The sequence below is a fragment of the Notolepis coatsorum genome (genome assembly GCF_963971535.1).
Source record: "Notolepis coatsorum genome assembly, chromosome: 18".
NCBI lineage: Eukaryota > Metazoa > Chordata > Actinopteri > Aulopiformes > Paralepididae > Notolepis > Notolepis coatsorum.
This window is the reverse complement of record NC_140182.1, coordinates 54,850,368-54,875,276: the sequence shown is the minus strand read 5'-3', so window position 1 is coordinate 54,875,276 and position 24,909 is coordinate 54,850,368. Positions and strand designations below refer to the sequence as shown.

The 24,909-nt window shown below is 42.8% G+C and overlaps 1 protein-coding gene across 1 annotated transcript in view; it reads left to right on the top strand.

Moving 5' to 3' along the window:
• Positions 1-22,993, top strand: part of LOC311245132 (uncharacterized protein) — a 28,604-nt gene extending 5,611 nt beyond the window's left edge. The window contains exons 2-3 of the mRNA XM_084334927.1: positions 9,700-9,774; positions 20,403-22,993. Of these exons, the coding sequence (XP_084191053.1) occupies positions 9,700-9,774; positions 20,403-21,538 (1,211 nt within the window). The 3' untranslated portion in view covers positions 21,539-22,993. The remainder of the gene's footprint in view (positions 1-9,699; positions 9,775-20,402) is intronic.
• The last annotated feature ends 1,916 nt before the right edge of the window (positions 22,994-24,909 follow it).

Below are 24,909 nucleotides of genomic sequence, written 5' to 3'. Positions count from 1 at the left end.
GTACAATACAGTACAGCTCAAAACAAACCACTGATAAGTCGAGGATGAAGGCCAGAAAAAGACGTTTGTCTTGTTTACACACGGGTCCTCCATTTTCAATTTGTCAACTGAAACTGTAGTCCAGTTTCATAATGACTTGTTGATGTCGTTACTTCGTGATGAAGTGATGGGATAGGTAGGTCGCTTTAGTAAAAGAAAAAAAATTGTTTATTTGTAAGGCACAATGTATATGAATGAACATTGAGCATTTAGCAATAAAACATTGATGTATACACCCGAGGCTAATTTTCATCGGTAGTCCCCACATAAAACCACATAAGACAAAGTGCATACAGTACATCAAGTTCAAGTTTCAAGTTCAAGTTTCTTTAATAGTTGTCATACAGAAGTACAGAATACTTTTATACAAAATGCTTCTTACTGTTACGCTCCAGAGACTGTGCAAGACAAGATAAGTATGAAATAAAATAACATAGTATAGCATGTAAATTAGAAGTAAAAAAAAATGAGGTCACAGTGTTCAGTATAGACATATGCAGGGAGCGAAATTAACTTTTTGACTCACAGGCCAGTGGCGGGTAGATGGGAAGAGTCTACCCGCCAAGCATATTTATTACCTGCCAAAATTTGTTTGATTAAAAAAATATATATATATATTTTATATACAAATTTTTTTTTAAATAAAATATATATTATATAATCATACTTGTAGTTGTATTATCTGCGAGACATCGCCACCACGCAATAAGTCAAAATGCTTGCTATCTGCAAACAGCTCCACTGTCTGTGTGTATACTTGAGTAGCCTCCAGCTCCAGCAAGGATTCTCCGGCCCTGCAGCTAGACCCTATATTCAGCTAGACCCTACATTCAGCATGCAAGGATTCTCCGGCGATGCAGCTGGACCTATTTATAACGTTACCGTTCTTTTGTCAAATCCCATTCAACATGCCCTCAGCTAGAATACGCATTCAATCAATGTTATAAGACATTGATATCAGGAGCTATCTGTAGCTACTGCTAGCCCGGTAGATAACGTTAAGACAATTTAGTTTACTGGGACATATGGATCAACGTGAGCTAGCTAAGCTAGCTAACGAGGGACCGGAGGTATTATGCACTCGAGTAGACTATTGCTGGAGCATTTGTTGATATCAGCAGCTATCAGTAGCTAGCCAGCTAGATACCGTTAGACAATGCCTCGTCATGTATTAAACTAAAAGTGAATAGTTGACTGGGTCATTGTTTAAACAGTAACGTTAGACTCTTGGAGGTCCGATATAGACTAGAGCAGATGGAAGTAAACAAGCCAAATGATAGCTTCCGATTGGTCATTTGCTTTTTTTCTCATGAAACCAGTCACGTCACTCTACTGTGATTGGACCTAGTGCGATGTGGGACTTGTAGTTTTTTAACGATCTCGCGGCGGAGAAAAAAAAGACGAGCGGCTATAATCTGTACTCGCACGAGTATCGTTATGAAGTTATGAACTACACGTCTACACGCCACACGGCAGGCAGCCCTCTAAGTGTCATGCGCCAAAGGTAAAAACAGCCCGCCCCTGGCGGGCGGCGGGCTTTAGTTTCGGTCCCTGGACATATGTACAATGTTCGATGCAGAATAGACGTAACTGAGTTACCATATAATATACAATACTGTGCAGTGTACTAATACAATACTATATAGTGCAAGGCAGAAATGGGATGAGGTGCAATTTAGGTACAATTTACAGTGGGTGTACGAGTTGTAGTGCAAATCCTTTATCAATAAATATAAAGTGTGTTTGTGTGGTTTAAGTGAGTGTGGGTGTGTGTGCTGTGTGCATTTGATGGTTGTTGCATAGTGTTTATTGTTCGTTTAGCAGCCTGATGGCCTGGGGATAGAAGCTTCTTCTGAGTCTTTCTGTGCTCGCCTTAAGACTCCGGTATCGCTTGCCTGACCGCAGCAGTTCAAAGAGGCAGTTGTTCGGGTGGCTCGAGTCCTTAATAATTCTCTTAGCCTTCCCCCTGCACCGCTTGTTGTAAATGTTCTGGAGGGTGGGAAGCCCCCCTCCAATTGTGCGTTCGGCTGAACGTGTCACTCTTTGTAGTCTGCTACGGTCTTGTGCAGTGCTATTCCCAAACCAGGAGGTGATGTTGCCAGTCAGGATGCTCTCTATTGTACATGAGTAGAAGTTCCTAAGGATCTTCTGACTGACTTGGAACTTCCTTAGGCGCCTGAGGAAGTAGAGGCGTTGTCGTGCCTTCTTCACAACACTGTCAATGTGTGTGGTCCATGTCAAGTCCTCGGATATGTGGGCTCCGAGGTACTTGAAACTGTTCACTCTCTCAACCGGTGCCCCGTCGATGCTGAGGGGGCTGTAGTCCTTGACCCCCGACCTCCAGAAGTCCACAATCATCTCTTTTGTTTTGCTGATGTTCAGGGAGAGGCAGTTCTCCTGACACCACTGTGACAGATTATCTACCTCTTCCAGGTAGGCCCTCTCGTCGTTGGCAGAGATCAGGCCCACCACTACTGTGTCATCAGCAAATTTGATGATTGTGTTGTTGTTCCGCTGTGCCACGCAGTCATGTGTGTACAGGGAGTAGAGGAGGGGGCTCAGAACACAGCCCTGGGGGGCCCCTATGTTGAGCGTGATGGATGAGGACAGGAGGTGCAGTTGCCTGCTCTTACCACCTGGGGTCTGCCCGTCAGGAAGTCCAGGACCCACTGGCAGAGGTCATAGTTCAAGCCCAGGTCCCTGAGCTTGGCTATGAGTTTGGAGGAGACTATGGTATTGAATGCTGAGCTGTAGTCGATGAACAGCATTCTCACATAGTTCCCCTGCCTCTTGTCCAGGTGTGATGCTGCTGTGTGCAGCACATGGGCTATGGCGTCCTCCGTGGACCTGTTGGGGCGATATGCAAATTGCAGGGGGTCCAGGTTGATGGGGAGGGAGGAACAGATGTAGCCCTTCACTAGCTTCTCAAAGCACTTCATGGCTATGGAGGTGAGGGCTACAGGGCGGTAGTCGTTGAGGCAAGCGGGCGTAGATTTTTTGGGTACAGGGATGATGGTGGACTTCTTCAGACAGGTGGGGATGACAGCCTGTTCCAAGGACAGGTTGAAGATGTCAGTGAATACCGGGGCCAGTTGGTCGGCACAGACTTTTAGGACGCGGCCGGGGATGCCGTCCGGTCCTGCTGCCTTCCTGATATTGACTTTTTTAAAGATCCGTCTCACCTCATGCTCTGTTACCCTGAACACTGAGTCTCCATCAGCAGACCCCCCTCCCCCCCCATTGCCGTGGTTTGTAGGCTGGTGTTGTTATTCACAGCCTCAAACCTCGCATAGAAGGAATTGAGATCATTTGCTAAGGAGATGTCACTGTTCAGTTTGAGGGGGCCAAATAAAACCAAAATACATAAAACCAGAACAATACATAAAACCAGGAATCCATACGGTACAATTACAAAGTTAAAACACAAAGTAGAAATGACATGAGTAATACTTATCCTAAAATACGACTAGAGTGCTATCTAGGTGGGGCATATCCTAAAGTGCAAATGCTAAAGTGCGAGCTAAGCTAGGCCTATCCTAAAGTGCTCTATTTTTGTTTTGTTTTAAAGTGCATATTAGGCAGTGCCTGCCTATCAAAGTGCTCATTGCTATCATAAAGTGCTTATCGCCCCCCCCAAATGCCTGTTCGCAGGTCTGTAAAATAGGCCAATCCTAAATATGATTTTATATTGCATCACTGATTTAGTCATTTTGCCTAATCATATTAATGTCCTGTTGTGGAAATAAAAGTCGTCATAAACCCTTGGTAATGCATGAAATGAATATAGCTTTGGATACAGAGTCTTTCACAGTTAAAAGTGATTTATTATTATATTCTGCAGAATACAAATGGTGACAAGTCAAGGCAGAGCACATCAAATGCTCTACCCCGAGTTGCACACTTGAATGAACATTTTAATACAGTTTATATAGGGTAAAAGTGGGCATGGTAACATGATAGTGTTTGATCCAATCACATAGATGACAGCGGTGTCATCCAATCCAATACATGCACGTTAAGGAAGTCCCATCCAAGGGAAACAGTGGTGTAATGTTTACACAGGGCCAATACAAGGGGGGTACAAGTGTGCCATGTCATCTTGAGGTCATGATGACAAAGGCAGTGATAATAGTGGTATGATTCTGAGGGGCAGACAGGGTTTATAGAAATTACTTCGGGGCACATGATAATACAAAGGTGGGGGGTAGTCAGCAGTGTACGAGTTGGGGCCAGTCAGCTTGTGCAAACAATGGCTTGTTTGCACAAGCGAACCTTTGCACTAGGTTTTGGGACAGACGCAGAGTGTTTATGGTCTGAAATCAAATATATCTAATTGTGAATTTTGTACATTATAAATGAGATATCATACATAAATAATTTTCCCTCACAGTCCCTAGCATCTTTTGCTTGTATTTGGAGAATTTATATTGAAGGCTGAATACAATGAGAAAGATAGCGTATTGCTAACATTATCACAACACATAGCCTAATGATGCACAAACCACATGGTTAAAACAATCGTACATAACTACAGTTTTGCAGAATACTTCTATTCAGTGGGGACTCAGGCTGTTTGAAGGGCAGGGGCGGAAGGAAAAAAAGGGCACCACCACCTACTGCACAACATGGGACCCCATCAGCGAGCAAAAAGCTATGATGCATCTCATGTATGGTGAAATAGTCTTCATCCTTGATTAAGATTAACACATTGGGCGCCAGAGGTCGCTGTGGGCGTATGGCCGTGTGTGCCAGCACTGTAATGAATGGGGGTACATGCCTGTGTTTGCAGTGCTAAAACTATATTAAATATTATAGCTATGGATCTAATAATATAGTCGATTGTCATTGAGTTTCTTCCGGTCAAGATGCAAAAAACATATAATCTTTTCATCCATACATCCCTGTTTTATACCGTGGTGAATATGAGTATAGTTTTAGAGTAATTCTGTGTAATCCCAGGAAACGCGGCTAAACAGCGTTTCAGTGCATTTCACTAGAAATCGTGCCATTCCTCGCTTGGATCAACAATCAATCTGAAATCAACGCTAGATTATCGGTATTATGTTTCATCATGCATGCATGAAAGGGTGGGGGGGGGGGGGTGGGGTTCTATGCTTCGATCGTCACCAACGGAATATGTTACACAGTACATTACACACGCTCCGATCATGGGGAAGGAATTATAGGATCAACGCAAGATTGATAGCATATAGCCCTTACCTTGTCTATGATGTACTGCAGGGCTATTCAACTGGCGGCCCGCGGGCCAGATCCGGCCCGCGGGATGATTCTGACCGACCCGCCAAAGATTACATGATAATAAAAAAAAAAAAAAAAAAAAAAAAAAAAATTAAATATTTTTTATTATTATTTTTTTGTTTACTTTTTTTTTTCATGTCAACGTTAACACGCACAATTGAGCCAAAAGTCACTCAATTAATGACAGATTTCATTGATAAATTGAGGGAAAACTTTGCAAGTTGATTTGATGAATTTGACATGTCCAGATAATTGATGCATTTTGTGAGCAACCCATTTGCCAATGTAGCTGCTATTTCCACAAAAGGACAAGAGTTCCTTGCATCACTTCACATTGATGAAGGTCTCCTGCAACTTGAAATAATTGACATGCAAGCATCATCTGCTCTGAAGCAGGCACTTGAGAATGAATCCACCACAACATTTTGGATAAAGTGTATTCATGTCAAGACATTCCCCAAAATAAAAACGCTGGCAATATCTGTGCTAACAATGTTTGGCTCAACATACACCTGTGAATCCAGTTTCTCTCACATGAATGCCATTAAAACAAGCAACCGTGCCTCCTTGACAAATGAGCATTTGCATCACTGTTTGCGGGTAGCCCTCACTTCCTATGAACCCTCTTTCTCTGCCATTGCTCAGTCAAAGAAGTGCAATCGCTCTCATTAGATGTGTGTATGTAGGCTAGGCCTGTCTGCCCCCCACCCCCCTGATGTTTGAGAGTTAAGAGTCGACAATAAGTGCTAATAAGATGCTGTGATTTGCTGTTGTTGCACAGACATGAAGCACTTTTTCATAAGCTCAGCTGCACTATAAATGTGTTTTTTTGTTCAAGTGTTGATGTTAGAATGTTCATATGCACATCATGCACTTGTTTGTTTTTTATTTAATTTTTATATTGAAATGTTGAAGAGGAGATGTTGCAGTTGTTGCACATAAATGAAGCACTTTTTTTGAAAAGTATACTACTTTTGCAATGTAGTTAAAGGGGATCTTATAAATGGCCTTTTTCAGTGTTTAGCATTGTTTCCTAGCTATGTGGACTTATATTAATATGATCTATGTCTCTAATTCTCATATTGGCGCATTCTTCCAATTCTCCTCTCACAATATTCACCCTCACTGAACTGAGTCATCTGAAAATGTGCTGATTTGTGATGTCAGAGAGAAACTGCTGCATGATAATCAGCTGAGTTTCCACACAGTTCCCACAGTGGTTGGAGCCCAGGCTCAAAACGTGTTTTTGAGTACTTGATTAGAAATACAAAACAATGAATAAAAAAAAAAAATATTACAGAGGTGATACCATAAACCCACAGGAATTGTGTAAAAGTGCCCAAATAGTGAAAGAAATAGTAAAATAGTTCCCCTTTAAATAAAAGTTGTGAAAATGTGGTTGCGTGTTGTGTCAAGTGTACATATATTCATAGCACGGGGAGGCGCCGTGGCAGTCCGGCCCGTGGCCCCTTGGGTTTCTGACAATGTGGCCCCCTGAACAATTTAGTTGAATAGCCCTGATGTACTGCAAAAAGAATATTCCAATTATCTGATCGCCATTCCAAGTAATGATGTCGGCCGTGTTGCCAAGATAATCCACAAACGCATGAACCGGCGGTGCTCGAGTGTCCCCAATCCATGTGTTATAAACGCTTGTCCTGCCCGAGAAGGAAAACCCGGACCGGACATCTTAGACCGACGTACAGCCCAGCGTTTCCGTTAGCCGGTAATTACCGGTATTTGTCCGGCAAAATCTCCTGAAGTCCGACATATTTAATTTCTCCGGTCTTAATGTCCGGTGAAAATAATTCCCTGAGTCTAAGCACAATTTGATTATTTGAATTGTATTAAAATAGGCTAAAATTAAATAGCCTATGCGATGAACGAAACGATCATTACATTTGTTTCCTCGTTGCTTCTAATAATGACAACGACGTTGTCAGCGAGAGCTTTAAAAACGTAGGTCTCGGTTCGCTTCATCGGACCAAACGCGAACCAAATATAGGAAGTGATTATTATTACCACTGCTCGCAGCACTCACTGCAAAACAAGCACACTGCATCTAATCTCTCTATCTATCTATCTATCTATCTATCTATCTATCTCTCTCTCTCTCTCTATGTCTGTGCATCTTGGGAAGAAGGAAGAAAAAACGCGGCTTATTATTATTACCGAGGCGCGCGGCTTATTATATTATTAAAACGGCTACTTGTGGGCACTCATAAAAACACCGTGGTCTACAAGTTGTTTAGCGAGAGGATGGTGGTAGGTAATGTGCTTCAATAGAACAATGGATCAATGCCATGTCAAAACTCGGCTCCGCTGATCTGGGCTCCGCAGTACACACACAGACACACACACACGCGCGCGCGCACACACAGGATCGCAGCCACACACACATTTCCACTGTCCAATAGACAAGCGCCCTTTTCGACCGCGTGACATTGAGGTGGAGAGAGTAGTCACGCAAACCACGATAATGTTGCAGTCTCTCTGCTTTCTCAGTTCTTCGCTTGATATAATTAATACAAATGTCCAATATAACGGAATTCGTTAGCTCATAAAAATGTGATTATAACAGACTGCTGTTCAGTGTCGGACCGACTGCCACATACGCGGTCTATTTTATTTCAAGTCAGCAGCAGCACGGAGACGGAGTATCGAGGGACTTATTTTATTTGGAATATATTAATGACTGTATACGCAAAAGTAGCCTAGTTTTAAGTAATAATATTATAAATCTACATGCCTTGAGGATGACATGAGCCTGCCTATCAATTGTTTTAAAGCTCAATAAACTATGACCGGAATTAATCTCATTTGTCCGGTAGTTGAAATCTTGCAGGTCACGGAGACCGGCAACAATTTTTTCTAACGGAAACCCTGGTACAGCCCAAGCCAGAGGGTTTCCAATGATGTGCAATACCGGCCGCAAGGCATGAGGCTGCGGTATTCGACGTTTGCGATCTCAGACCCATTCCCAATGATAACATCAGGCTGGATGGATGGCTTATAAATGGAAATATCGAATAAAAGAAATAACGATGAAAACCCGACTTTTCTCGGGTTTGGCGCCCAACGTTCGGCGAGTTAACACGACTTATCTCGGGTCTAGCGTCCAATGTGTTAACATTAGATTAACATGTAGTCTAGGCAATCCAGATTAAAGTATAACCACACCTCTATGATAAAAACACACAGGGAACAATACACCTTTAAAATGTTTTCATATTTTCATGTTAACCTCTTAACTCATTCACTGCCAACAACGATTAAACTCATTATTGGCTGCGAATCGTTGACGAGTATACTTGTTATTTGCTTGTTATTTCTTTTCGATATTTCCATTCATTATCCATCCAGGAAGCCTGGTGTTATCATGGGGCTGAGTCTGAGATCGCTAAAGGGCAATACCGGCCGGATCCTACCAGGCGGCGGTATCGAGTACCATTTGAAACCTTGTGTATTGGGCTGTGTCACACGCTAAACGCTCCGGGCGCTCTTTTCTACTAACATGAACCTAGGGCTTCACCTGATCGCATTGAATCGTTTTTGGGACCCCCGATTCATTATGCTGTGGTGGGTTATGTCGTGGGCCAAATGGACATACGATCTACCAGATGGCAATCAAATAATTGGAATATACTTTTTGGAATCCCACCGGCCACAGGTAAGAGCAATTTAACGTCAATTTCAGCTTGAAAACATAGCCATCGCCCTGATCAGCGTATGTTGTTGTAATAACGAATGCCATTATTGACAATCAATTAATCAGAAACGACCCCCCCCCCCTTTTTATGCATTCATGATGGAACATAATACCAATCATATGCATTTGATTTTTTTTATTGTAGCGTGTGTAGGACGAAATGCCAATGGATAATACACATCGCAGGCTATTACTAGCCTCCCAGGAATTACCCTAGCTACCCTAGCTATAATATAGAATATAGTTATAGCCCTGCAAACAAGGTGACGGACTCCATTGGTTTAATGCGTGGCAGTGCATAGCCATATCCCGGAAACAGCGTGGCAGCCAATGAGTTAAGCATCGGGCAAAAATGGGACTATTTTTTTTCATTTTCTTTTGACGATTGCATACCCAAAGTAATTTGCGATTTATTATACTTTATACTTATAGCACATGTATGAGTCTGGTCTCTTTTGAAAGGTAACATTCTGAGGTTTCTTACACAATAAAGAAAAATCACATTGAGTGCTAATGAAATAGAATAGAGTAACAGAGGTTTGAACACACTCAAGTAAAAGTTTTGTAATGTGTATCAGTAAAGATTCAGCATGATTATCCAAAATGGCCGTCCACTGCCATTCATTTCGATGCTCTAATCAAAACAATGGATTTCTTTGTCTTCTTGTGTCACCTTCCCCCACTCTCAACAGTTTATGAAGAAGAGATTGCTCGTCAGCGCAAGATGTTGGATGTTCTGAAGCTTGAGACGAAGAAACACAAAACTGGTTTGTAAATCTTAATGCTAAGCATCCTCACTACATTTACACCAAAGGGTTATGCACTCATTTACACCCAGTTTATATAATTTTACAATGTCTTACCTAGGGCTGCAACTAATGACTATTTTGGTAGTAGACTAATCTGTCTTTATTTTTTCGATTAGTCGACTAATTGGAAAACAATTATATTATAATTTTTTTTTCACTACCTATCTTTGTGAAAGTGGCTTCTCAGCTCTGGTCCAGCTGAAGACAGAGCAGAGGAACAGATTGGACATTGAGCATGACCTCAGAGTTGCTTTGAGACTCTTGTCAGGACCAAACAACATCCCCAGTTATCCCATTAGTTCCCCCAAACTTACTGTCGGTCTGTTATGTTAAGCTAAGAAGTCTTCAGCTGGCTGGACCAGAGCTGAGAAGCCACTTTCACAAAGATAGGCAGTAAAATAAAAAAATAAAAAAATTATAATAATTTAAATTTTAAATTTTTTAATGACTAATCGACGCAACAATTCCTCGTTGACGATTTTTTTATAATCGACGGCGTCGATTATGTCGACTAATCGTTGCAGCCCTAGTCTTACCTGTAATGTCGCGTACTTAGAAAGTTCACTTTAGCAGGAGGAATCCACCATGAGCCCTTTCCAGTCTACTGTAGCCCTTTGTTTATGTTAATCCTCCCATTTTAGGACCAAAAGTAACTTACTGTGATAAATTAATATACAGTTAGAGGACCATGTAAACCTTGTTATACATTAGTCTATGAGGAAGTCATAGAGGAGCTCCTGTATATCAATAGTCCAGTTTCATAATGACTTCATGTCATTACTTTGTGATGCAGAGATGACTGAGGAGGAGAAAGACAATAATAATGCTTTTATAGGTAGGTTGCTTTAGTAAAGTAAAATAGGCCAATCCTAAAGATTATTTTATATGGCATCATTGATTTAGTCCTATAGGCTAATCATTCTGCCTAATCATATTAATGTCCCTAGCATCTTTTGCTTGTATTTGGAGCATTTATATTGAAGGCTGAATACAATGAGAAAGATAGTGTATGGCTAACATTATCACAACACATAGATAGCCTAATGATGCACAAACCACATGGTTAAAACAATCGTACATAACTATTACAGATTTGCAGAATACTTCTATTCAGTGGGGGCTGTTAGAAGGGCAGGGGCGAAAGGAAAAAAGGGTACCTACCTACTGCACAACATGGGACCCCATCAGCGAGCAAAAAACTATGATGCGTCATGTATGGTGAAATAGTCTTCATCCTTGTTTAAGATTAACATTAGATTAACATGTAGTCTAGGCAATCCAGATTAAAAGTATAACAACACCTCTATGATAAAAACACACGGGGAACAATACACCAAGGCACATATTGGTTTAAGCCGGTGTGTTTAGTTCAGCGCTGATTTCGGACCTGGGGAGGCTGACTGGGCACTTGGTGCAGGAGAAGCAGGGACAGATTTGTATGCGCTGGCTCTCAATTGCTGCAACGGAAGGGAGATGGTGGGTGGTGGAGTCATAGCAGAATTCTTCTTTTGGCCATCTGTTTATATATGTCAATGACCTCATTGTGATCAATTGGGATATCCCTCTCAATTGAAAGCAGCATAAGATAAGAGCCTTTTTTCCCCATATCGGTTTCTGAGCTGGGTTTTGATCAGCTTCAGTTTATCATTCTTCACCGATCGCCACAGTATGTTTTCAACAATGTGATTGGGAATGTGTATTTTAAACGTTATTGTTTCATCATTGGCAACGTTATATTTTGTCTTTTACTTTCAAATACAGTTAAACTAACTTACTCTAACCTAACCTAAAGGATACACTGGGGGGGGGGATAGGGACAGTGCAGATCGAGAAACATCAAAATGTTAGCTAGATTTAACCCATCGGCCCCTTGCCAAATAAAAAAATTGCTAATGGTCATATAATGTGTTTTGAATATAAGCAGGGTTTAACTAACTATTTGGCAACACCCCTAGACTGTCAGGCTAGGGCACCCACTTTGGGAAAACCTGCCCTAGTAAGCTGCATCACATTTTATCCACTAACAGAGCACTCATTAACTCATTCAGCGCCACGCTTAATTTACGAGATGGCGCTAGTGCGCCACCGCTCTAAGTCAATGGGGGGACTGAGATTTGCGAGTCCTTAAAATATATCTTTAAGTATAGCTATGGGTCTAATACACCCGTCGATTATCAGTTAGTTGCATCCAGTCAACATGTACAAAACGGATTGTTTTTTCATCTGTACATTTCCGTTTTATAGCCTTTTGAATATGAGTATAACTTTGGGTGCCTCCTCCAGGCGGTCAGGTGGCGTAGCGGAGATTGCGCTCGTCACCAATGCAAGAGGCTGCGGTCTCGACTCCTGGAGTCAGCATTGCTTGAGGCTTGGGCTGATCGTCACACTAACTCGTTTGGCTGGGTTAGGGGGAGGGCAAGTCATGGGTGGGAATCTGGCGTTGTGGACAGCGACGCCTACAGGTCAGGTCTGGGCACTTGCTCAGCGGAGGCAGGACTTGATGAAGGCAGCGTGCCCTCCCACGCGTTACACTTCACCAATGAGAGTCCTCGCTGCCAGGTGAAAAAAGAGTCACTGGCTGTCGCCGCGCGTGTCGGAGGAAGCGTGCGGATGACTTCAGGGTTCCCTTGTACCGACCAGTAGGAGAACATGCGCACAACAAACAGGTAGGGGAGGGGGGGAATTGGCACAACGACTAAATTGGGACGGGGAGAAAACAGAGAAAAATCGGAGAAAGAGAGGATAAAACAATTTAAAATAAAAAAAAAAATTAAAAGTAAATAAACTTTGGGTGCCTCTGAGTAATTCCAGAGAAAGACAGCGTTTTAGTGGAATACACTAAACCCGTTGTAATTTTTCGCCTGATTATCGTATCTTCCTGAAATCAACGCTAGATTATCAGTATTATCCTTCCTCGTGCATACATGAAAAGAGCATTGGGACCGCGGGGCTCCGCCACAGCCTCCTCAACACACACACAATAACAATAATAATAATAATAATGGATTGGATTTATATAGCGCTCTTCTCTGACTCAGAGCGCTTCACAGAGTTCATTATTCGTTCATACACAGTCGCTACACTATACACTACGGTGGTGGTAAGCTACAATTGCAGCCAGAGCTGCCCTGAGGCAGACTCACGGAAGCGTGGCGAATAATCATCGTCTACGGCCCCTCCGACCACCACCAACATTCATTCACATGCATACACATTCATACGAGGCAAGTAGGTTAAGTGTCTTGCCCAAGGACACAACGGCAATGGGATGGACATGGGCTTGAGCGGGATTCGAACCACCAACCATTCGATCATTGGACGCCCCGCTCTACCCCTGAGCCATAGCCGCCCACACAGCCACACACACACACACAGCCGCGATCGCGGTAGAAAGACATATCAGATCAACGATCAAATTTATATATAGTTTTCTTACCTTGTATCTGATGTAATGCAAAAGAAATAATCCAATTATCTCATCGCCATTTGAAGTACTGGGCGTGGAGGTCCGTGCCACGTTCAACAGCATTGCATATTGAGGGGGAGGGGGGAGCCTCGCAGATGCATCGGTGTATCTGCCTACCTCGTCTGAGTATTTAAACCACGCCCGCATGGCTTGGATTGTCCCAGAAAAGAAACTAGACCATTCCCAATGGGGTGCAATACCAACTGGAAGGCGTAGGCGGCGGTATTTGCCCTTTTGCGAGCTCAGACCCATTCCCAACGATAACATCAGGCTGGATGGATGAAAATGAATGGATATCTCTAATAAAAGAAATAACGATTAAAACCCGACTATACTCGGGTCTGGCGCTCAAGCGATGGCGAGTTAACCCGACTATCATCGTGACTGGCGCTGAATGAGTTAAGACACGTTATTTAATTTTCTTGCTATGTTGTTTTCCCATGTGAAGGGCACCAATAGGGCACATTTTCCCCACTCAAAAGGACACTTTAGCAAAAAAATTTCAACTGTGGGGGCACACAGTCAAGTTTAGACCATTGGAAGGGCACCAATGGGCATGTCCTCATTTTCATCACTCAAAAGGGCACTTTAGCGTGACGTTTTTCAATTGTGGGGGCACATGGTCAAGTTTAACCATTGGAGGGGCACCAATAGGGCACACAGCACACCCTCTAGTTTTCGCCACTCAAAAGGGCACTTTAGCGCAACATTTTTCAACCGTGGGGGCACCAGGGGGGGGGGGGCAATCACCCCTGAGTCCGCCAGTGCTTCTATAAATTTTTTAGGAGTTTAGCTGTAATAGTTGCTTGCTTGTAGTCTATTTTCAATAGTCTAACTCCCAGTGTATAAACACACCACAGGGTGGCCCTTAACACATTCCTTGCCAGCCATTGTACCCATCAAAGTACCCTCTCTGCCAGCGCTATAAGTCTATGGAGATGTTTACCTTCTTTGCAGGGCTATAACTTTTTAAATTGTATTGCTATATTGACATTACTATGGCCCATTCAACATCGATTGTCTATCGTTCAGGATGTGGGAATGTTATATTTTTTCATTCATACATTCATAGAAAAATACCTTCTAGGATATAAGTGTTTTTATCGTTTTCTACAGTAATTCGTAGAACGTGAGTTATAGGCCTAAACGCATATATAGTAGGGCTGCAACGATTAGTCGACATAATCGACGACGTCGATTATAAAAAATCGTCGACGAGAAATTGTTGCGTCGATTAGTCATAAAAAAAAAAACGTTATTTAATTTTTTTTTTTTTTTTTTTTTGTGCACTACCTATATTTGTGAGAGTGGCTTCTCAGGGTTCCAGACAACATCATAACATGATGATCCCATAGCAAATTTTGGACATTGAAAACATTGTTCCCCTGCAGGAGATGATGATCAGACTAGACACACAATACATTACACACGCACTCCTCTCACTCACACACAGCGATCAGAGTAAGACACACACACATACACACTCCTCTCACTCACACACAGCGATCAGAGTAAGACACACACATACACACTCCTCTCACTCACACACAGCGATCAGAGTAAGACACACACACACATACACACTCCTCTCACTCACACACAGCGATCAGAGTAAGACACACACACATTCACACTCCTCTCTCTCACACACAGCGATCAGAGTAAGACACACACACATTCACACTCCTCTCACTCACACACAGCGATCAGAGTAAGACACACACACATTCACACTCCTCTCACTCACACACAGCGATCAGAGTAAGACACACACACATTCACACTCCTCTCTCACACACAGCGATCAGAGTAAGACACACACACATACACACTCCTCTCACTCACACACAGCGATCAGAGTAAGACACACACACATTCACACTCCTCTCACTCACACACAGCGATCAGAGTAAGACACACACACATTCACACTCCTCTCTCTCACACACAGCGATCAGAGTAAGACACACACACATACACAAATTACACAGTACACACCTCTCACTCACACAGCGATCAGAGTAAGACCCACACACAAATTACACAGTACACACACTCCTCTCACTCACACAGCGATCAGAGTAAGACACACACACATACACACACACACGGACTCCTCTCACACACAGCAAACAAAAGTTATTTAAAGTACACTTCCACTTTAATTTGTATTATTTAATTTATTTATCTTGTTATGAGTGATTGCTGTATTGTTCTTCAAATACATTTTCATTTAAAGTGGCTTAAAGATCCAAATTCAAATGTTTCATGAGTCATTATTTTAATTTGCTATGGGATCATCATGTTATGATGTTGTTGTTTGGTCCTGACAAGAGTCTCAAAGTCTGGGGTGATGGTAGACAAGCAACTCTGAGGTCATGCTCAATGTCCAATCTGTTCCTCTGCTCTGTCTTCAGCTGGACCAGAGCTGAGAAGCCACTTTCACAAAGATAGGTAATAAAAAAAAAAAAAAAAAAATCATTTTTTTTTGTTTACATTGGTTTTCGATTAGTCGACTAATCGAAAAAATAATCGGCAGATTAGTCGACTACCAAATTAGTCATTAGTTGCAGCCCTAATATATAGATTATCGATTGGCGTTTCTTCCCTATACACACTATATTAAAATTTAAATGTATATGATCGGTATACGTTATGCTTCATCATGCGTGAAGGAAAGGGGGGGGGGGGGGTAGTTTATAATTTCCCGACCATCAGTAAATGCTTTATGTAGGTTGGGTGATATATTGATCAGATCGGTTTGCTCACAAGGAAACTCACTATCGGGTTGAAAATAACGTTATATTCCTCTTACCGTGGGTCAATGAGACTGGCGGTGAAAGATCCCAAGTACACGACGCCGATCGCCTAGGTCCATTTCCGGTTTGTACGTCGCAATAAACGCCGAAATCATATAGATTAAGTTTAGAAAGCGATCCATTATGTACATAATGTCTGTCGGGAGTCCTGCAACGAGATGTGACGGCCGGATGAGTTTCATCGACGCACATCGGCCACATCCTGTAGGCGAGTGTAACTCGTCCGACTATCCACCAGGCGGCCGTATTGAGCCGTCGTTGCCGTCACCTATAGGGTCCAGCTGCAGGGTGTATATATGAATTATGAATGCCATGGTGAAAAAATTTAATATTGATCTCAAAAACGCTGGACAGCGATATTGGCAGAATGCGCATGGTGGCCAATAACGCTGGACAGCGTTTTTGGCGGAGAAAGTGTTAACCAGGACGATTGTGTAACTATTGAAGCCTTTTGACGGACATTTACACTCTATGCAGCCTTCTCTGCTGTGAGGAGGAAATGCTAATCAACTCTCATCCTAGGTCTTTCCTGGCTCCTTCCTTCCAGTATAGAATTGTGCTTCCCAAAACTAATTGAAGAGGCAAACTGGCAGGAAGGTGTGACTTCGCCAAGAATCTAACAGTTCCTAGAAGAATCTAACCATCACTTCTAGATGCTTTTCAAGCACCGTTGCTGCTGAAAGACCTATGAGATTCAATTACCATTCCCTCAGGAGACAATTATGTACATGTTCCTCATAATGCTTCAATGGTTTGTACAGCAGAGGGTGTGATCACATTACAACACACTACATCATCACAATACACCACATCATCACACTACACTACATCACAATGTACTATATCATCACACTACACTACATCATCACACTACACTACATCTACTCTAATATTAAGCTGGGCTACAGAGCCAAAGCACTAGCCCATCTAGGTCAGTCAGACCACGTATCCCAGCTTTTAATTCCATCCTACACCCCCATTAGAAAGAGTGCCCCGGCCATACCAAAGATAGTTAAAACCTGGCCGGTAAGCGCCACCCTACAGCTGCAGGACTGTTTTGAGAACACCATCTGGGAGGTCTTTGAACATGAAGACCTGGAACTGTACACCTCATCAGTGCTGGGATATATCAAGCACTGCATAGACTCTGTCACCGTGGACAAACGTATCCGGGTCTATCCCAATACGAAGCCGTGGATGACAGGGGAGGTGCAGCATCTGCTCAGAGAGAGGGACACTGCCTTCAGGTCTGGTGATAAGGAGCTATACAGCACTGCCAGAGCCAACCTGAAGCGAGGTATCAAAAGGTCCAAGACCGACTACAAGGGGAAGATCGAGGACTGCTTCCAGAGCAACAACACCAGACAGGTATGGCAGGGGGTCCAACAGATGACCAACTACAAACCCAGCCACTCCTCAGCCAACGAGGGTGACCCTCAGCTGGCAGAGGAGCTGAACTCCTTCTTCGCACGATCTGAGGCGAGGCCGAAAAAAACATCCACACTGCACATCAACGCCACCCCCGAGGCGGTGCAGACAGAAGCAGCCTCACCTCACTCACCAGCCCTCAGCAGCATCATCCTCACGGAGCACGAGGTCAGACGCACACTGAAGGGAGTGAACCCTAGGAAAGCGGCGGGGCCGGACGGTGTCGTGGGACGGGTGCTTAAAGACTGCGCTGACCAGCTGACGGGGGTCTTCACTAAGATCTTCAACCAGTCCCTGTCCCAGGCCATTGTTCCACCCTGCCTGAAAACCTCTATAATTATACCGGTCCCAAAGAAGAACTCCATCAGTTGCCTGAACGACTACCGTCCAGTCGCACTCAACCTCCCTACCCATGAAGGTCTTTGAAAAGACACTCAAGCCCCACATCATCTCTAGCCTCCCACCCGGACTAGACCCCCACCAGTTTGCCTACAGAGCCAACAGGTCCACGGAGGACGCCATCGCCATGACTCTCCACTCTACCCTGTCCCATCTGGAGAGAGCGGGGGGCTACACACGGCTGCTCTTCGTGGACTTTAGCTCTGCATTTAACACCATCCTGCCCGACAGACTAGTGCCCAAACTCATGGACCTTGGACTAAACCATCCCCTCTGCCGGTGGTCTAAGGACTTCCTCTCTGACCGCCCCCAGAGGGTCAGAATAGGCCCCCACACCTCCACAGCCATCAGCCTCAGTACCGGATCCCCCCAGGGCAGTGCGGCTGCGCTCGGGCAGGCGTTTCAGCGTCATGCCCACCCGGACTAACAGACTGAAGTTTCGTTTTAATCCCAGGGCCATATGTGCACTAAACTCAGCTACATTTTAAAACAACAGTCTCCCTTGCACCCCCCCCCCCCCACACGCACACACATTAGGGATAGGGCAATTATCTTTTTACCCCCGTTTATATTAATGTTATTTATGCCCCACCCTGTTTTTATATTTAATACTGTGTTTAGGACTGTTTTTATATTTTTACTAGCACCTAGGGTTGCATTTTTAAATTTCGTTGTAACAACTGTAACAATGATAATAAAGATCTATTTTTCTATTCTATTCTATCATCACACTACACTACATCATCACAATACACTATCACACTACTACATCATCACAATACACCACATCATCACACTACATCACAATGTACTATACCATCACACTATACTACACTACATCATCACACTACACTACATCATCACACTACACTACACCATCACACGACTACACATCACAATACATTACATCATCACACCACAACATCACATTACACCACATCATCACACTACACTACATCATCACACTGCATGGCAAAATGGAAGATGTAATTATCATAATATTTATCATAGTAATATTGAAAATGTTGTCAAAACACTTCTACTCTGGTGTAACAGTATCTTTTTTGACAGATGGGACCATTGTCTGTTGGCTCCTTTGGATGTTCTTTGATTAACAACACCGCTGGCGCAAACATTAGTAAAGATAGAATAGCAAGGTAGAATCTGGTAGAATCTTGAATGCCGTCAAACAGCGACCTCTAGGCAAAAGAGCCCTGATTGGTACTGCAGTTTGTTACATTTACAATAATCGTGATTATAAAAAATTTGATAAAAAACAAAACAATAATCGTGATTATTTTGATTGATATTGAAATCATGACTATAGGGAGGTGTAGTGGTTACGTCATTGTTGTCCACCTTGCTTGAAATTGCAATGTATTTCCAATGGACACATTTGTAAATAGTCTCGTTTAGCACAAATGAACATTGGCATGGTGTACTTTTCTGTGTGTATTCATCCACAATATATAGCTCAACATGAAACAATTAATCGTTAAATAATTACGTTGAATTTTATTTCAACCAAAAATGCTTAAACAATAATGTTAGTGATAGAAGGGAACTCATTTTGTGCAAAAACGGAAAGCTTGCCAATGTTCATGAGGCAGAATTATTACAATTCCCAATGATAAATCCCTAAACGGGTGGACCGCGCGGGCGGTCCAAAGTGATGTCAGACTACACCTCCATTATTAACTCATTCAGCGCCGCAGGCCTAGAGCATATTTGTTCCTACTACGCCACAGGAATGCGTGGCGCTGTTTGCAGGGCTATATCTATATTCTATATTATAGCTATGGATACAATACTATGGCTCATTTGACATCAATTATCCATCATTCAATATGTGAAAAAGAGAAATTTTGGGTATAAAAAAAAAGGTTTCAAAGGGTGGGCGATACTGCCACCTACCTGGATGCGGCCTGTATTGCACTCTAGCGATCTCAGAGTGGTTCCCTATGGTAACCCCGAGGTCCGTGTGAGAGAAATTAATACAAATATTGAATAAAAGAAATAACGATGAAAACCTGACTATACTCTGGTCTGGCGCTGAACGGTTGGCGTGTTAACCCGACTTTCCTCGGTCTGGCGCTGATTGAGTTAAGCACAATTACTTATTGATTTGGGATTTGTTTTACCTTTCTTCTTGACCAAAGGCTGCCTTTCTGTCATCTTCTACAAGTTACCAAAAGACGTTTAAAAATAACTGGAGAAATACGCTGTGGCTCCCTCCTCCCTCTCAACATGAGCTGAAACTACTGTTTGGGCTTGGGGGGAGGGGCCGAGTGCACTGCTGTGTGAGAAGGGTGTGCTGCATTTACAGTACAAGACAATCGTTTTATCTCAATTATCTTGTTTTCATGATTGTGGGAAGCCAAAATCGTGATTGAAATTGACAGCCCTACCAAAGATCCATATAAATATGTATATTTGATTTAAATGTTCTATTAATTTTCTGCTTCCCTCTCTAGACACACATCAGGTCTTTGTCTGTAAAGAGGAGACTTCCTCTGAGCAGCAGGAGAGGAGCCCCAGTCCCAGTCTGGACCAGGAGGACCCAGAGCCTCCACTGAGGACGGAGGAACAGGAGGAACTCTTGACTGGTCAGGAGGGAGAGCAGCTTCAAGGGCTGGAGGAGGAGGAGGAGGCTGACATAGACTTTACATTCACTCTTGTCCCTGTGAAGAGTGAATGTTATGACGAAGAACAACCTCAGTCTTCACACCTTATTGAAACCCAAAGGGATGGAAATGGACCCCCTCTACCCAGCACCTCTACTGAACACATGAAAACAGAACCTGAAGGAGGGGGCTGTGATGTATCAGAACTGGACTGTAACTTTAAACCAACCAATAGTTTAGAACCAGCTGTTAGTGGCCAGATCCAGCTCTCTTCAGACTGTTCTGAGACGGATGACATTAGTGAGGCAGGGAAGGACAGTGGGGAACCTCAATCAGTTTTAAACACACTAAAATCAAAGAAGACATGGACATCTAAAGGACAAAGTCTGGCCATGGAATTACCCCGTGATCTGAAATCGTCAAACTCTCCCCCTGTTTGGTGTAAAGTGTGTGGGAAGTCATTTTCTACAACCTTTTCATTGTCCTGGCACGTTAAGGTTCATTCGGGTGCTTGTGGTTTGTGTGGAAAACATATGGGGCCCACAGAGAGCATTGAGACTCACTTTGAAACACATAGGACATGTGATTTCTGTGGTAAAAGATGCCTTTCTTTCGGGCATCTTGAAAGGCACATGACTGCTCACACTGGAGAGAAACGCTATAAATGCACAGTTTGTGGCAAAAGGTTTGGTCTCAACGGGACACTGAATAGACACATGAGAGTTCATACAGGAGAAAAACCATATAGTTGCACAATTTGTGGGAAAAGATTTAATCAGAAAGGAGCTATTAAGGTACACATGATAAGTCACACAGGGGAGAGACCGTACAGCTGCCAAGTTTGTAGCAAAAGTTTTAAAAGGAGTTGGACATTGGTACAACACATGAGGAGTCATACAGGGGACAAACCATACACTTCCCCAAGTATGTGGCAAACATTTTACACGGATTGTGACATCGGTGAGTCCTGTGATAAGTCATTGTGAGGGGAAACACGTTAGTTAGTGGGAGAGGATGTACCTGGAGGGTATATCTGCCAAAACATGAGAAGTCACACAGGGCAGTTAAATGTGCAGTTTGTGGAAGATAATTTACGTGACGGAAGTCTAAATGCATAGACAGAGAGAAAGCATATGATGCTAACATTGTCTAACAAACTTGATGTAGTGGTTATAAACTACACCTGTTTCTTTTTTACTTCAGAAAATTGCACTTGCCTTTTTTCCACCCTGAACTAAAAAGTTATCTCGCATGTAACTTGTGTTTGTTAGTTAGTTAGTTAGTTAGTTAGTTAACTAGTTTAAAATACTTGGATTAAATGATAAAGTGAAAGAAAGCAAATGGTAACATAAATGGGACGGTAACAGTATGAAGAGTATGAAGGGCTTGTCATTTACCCTACCGTGGCATAGTTTTTACTATACTTTAAAAGTTTTAAACGCTTCATCCATAATGTTATATTCCTAATTCTGGCCTCAAAATTTTACATAGCAGCATATAGATCATAACATTACATGTGTCCATTTTTTAAACATACTCGTTGTCTCTTAATAAAAATAAAAGTGTAATTTCCAAATGATGTTGTCAAACAAAAGACGATTGTCACGGAAACGGACCAGACAATATAGAAAGTACAGGGACACTTCCAATTATTTAGATGATCCAAATAGGGATGTGCAAAACATTTTCAATCTCCAGTGAGTGTAGTGAGTTTTGAACTGTGTGATATTCAGCTATTTTAACATTTTATATTCTAGAAAGAAACAAAGAACACTTGTCTTCCCTTGCAGTTAAACTTATTTTATTTTTCTGAAACGTTGCTGTCAACTGCAAATGTGGAGGACAGTGTGTGGCTTCTCTCTGAGTCTTTGTTGTTAGCTCATGCTCTTCTCTTACACACCTATCTACCTACACGCATGTGTGCAAAAGCTCCACTGTTTAATAGTCAAGACTATTGAGTATTGGATACAAATTGTCTATTTTGTTCCAAGACTAAATGAATGCAGATGACATCATGATTCAGAAAGACACTCAAACACAAAAACATGAGGAGTCACATTCAGTGATAAAACACAAACATGAGGAGTCACGCATTCAGTGATAAAACACAAACATGAGTCACACATTCAGTGATAAAACACAAACATGAGGAGTCACACATTCAGTTATAAAACACAAACATGAGGAGTCACACATTCAGTTATAAAACACAAACATGAGGAGTCACACATTCGGTTATAAAACACAAACATGAGGAGTCACATTCAGTTATAAAACAAACATTAGGAGTCACACATTCGGTTATAAAACACAAACATGAGTTCAAGTTTCTTTAATAGTTGTCATACAGAAGTACAGAATACTTTCATACAAAATGCTTCTTACTGTTACGCTCCAGAGACTGTGCTAGACAAGATAGTATCAAATAACATAGTATAGCATGTAATTTAGAAGAAGAAAATGAGGTCACAGTGTTCGGTATAGACATATGTACAATGTTCTGAGTTACCATATAATATACAATACTATGCAGTGTACTAATGTACAGTACTATCTAGTGCAAAGCAGAAATGGGATGAGGTACAATTTAGGTACAATTTACAGTAAGGTGTACGAGTTGTAGTGCAATCCTTCATCAATAAATATAAAGTGTGGGGAGTGGGTGCTACAGTGTGTTTGTTTAAAGTGGGTGTGTGCTATAAAGTGTGTGGAGTGGGTGCTACAGTGTGTTTGTTTAAAGTGAGTGTGTGCGTGTGGATGTGTGTGCTATGTGCGTTTGGTGGTTGTTGTGTAGTGTTCATTCATTGTTCGTTTAGCAGCCTGATGGCCTGGGGATAGAAGCTTCTTCTGAGTCTTTCTGTGCTCGCCTTGAGACTCCTCCGGAGTCTCAAGGCGTCACACATTCAGTTAGGAGTCACACATTCAGTTATAAAACACAAACATGAGGTGTCACACATTCAGTTATAAAACACAAACATGAGGCGTCACACATTCAGTTATAAAACACAAACATGAGGAGTCACATTCAGTTATAAAACAAACATTAGGAGTCACACATTCAGTTATAAAACACAATCATGAGGAGTCACACATTCAGTTATAAAACAAACATGAGGAGTCACACATTCAGTTATAAAACACAAACATGAGGAGTCACATTCAGTTATAAAACAAACATTAGGAGTCACACATTCAGTTATAAAACACAAACATGAGGAGTCACACATTCAGTTATCAAACAAACATGAGGAGTCACACATTCAGTTATAAAACACAAACATGAGGAGTCACATTCAGTGATGAAACACAAACATGAGGTACATAGCTCAATAAAAAAAAAAGTGAGCGCCTGATACTGAACAGGATTGCACCATCCCTAGACGAGAAGATCACCCCAGACCAAACAGGGTTCCGTCCAGGCAAATCGACAACCAGCCAACTCGTCAACCTCACTCAACACATTGAGGATGGATTTGAGAGAGGACAGATTACCGGTGCTGTTTTCGTGGACTTGTCTGCTGCCTACGACACAATCAACCACAGACGACTCCCATGTAAGTTCCTGGAGATCACAAAAGACTCAGACCTAACAGAGCTAATGGAAGCCATGCTCCAGAACTGCAGATTCTACGTTGAATTAGGCGGAACACGTAGGAGATGGCGCAACCGGAAGAAGGGCCTCCTATTCAGCGTGCTTGCCCCACTTCAGTACATCTATACAAACGAGCAACAACACCCTGTCTACCTCGGAGTCACACTCGACAGACGCCTTACATTCAAACCCCACATCATGAAGACAGGCAAAATTGAGCACCCGCAATAACATCCTGCGGAAACTCACCAACACCAGATGTGGTGCATGTCCCAAGACACTATGTGCCACAGCCCCTGCCCTAAGCTTCTCTACTGCAGAATATGCCAGCCCAGCGTGGGAAAGATACACCCATGCTAAGAAACTGGACCCCGCTCTTAACGAGACCTGCAGATGTATCACTGGGTGCCTGAAGCCCACTAACACCAACATCCTGGCAGGTATCGCTCCTCCAGACATCAGAAGAGTGGTAGCCAGCAGGACAGCGGTGCAGGCACTGATGAGAGGCACCCCCTACATGGCCATGTACCTGCCCCCAGTCGACTAAAATCACAGAGAAGTTTCATGACCAGCACTGCTCCACTGGAGACAACACCATCTGAAGCCCGCCTTAAATGTGGAAGGAAAAGCTGTCAAACCACCGACACAGCTTGACTATGCTCATCCCTCCTGTTGAAACCCTCCCACCAGGAGATAACAACTGGGCAAAATGGAAGTGCCTGAACCGACTCCGCTCAGGTGTTTGCTGTTCCAGGAAAGACCTAA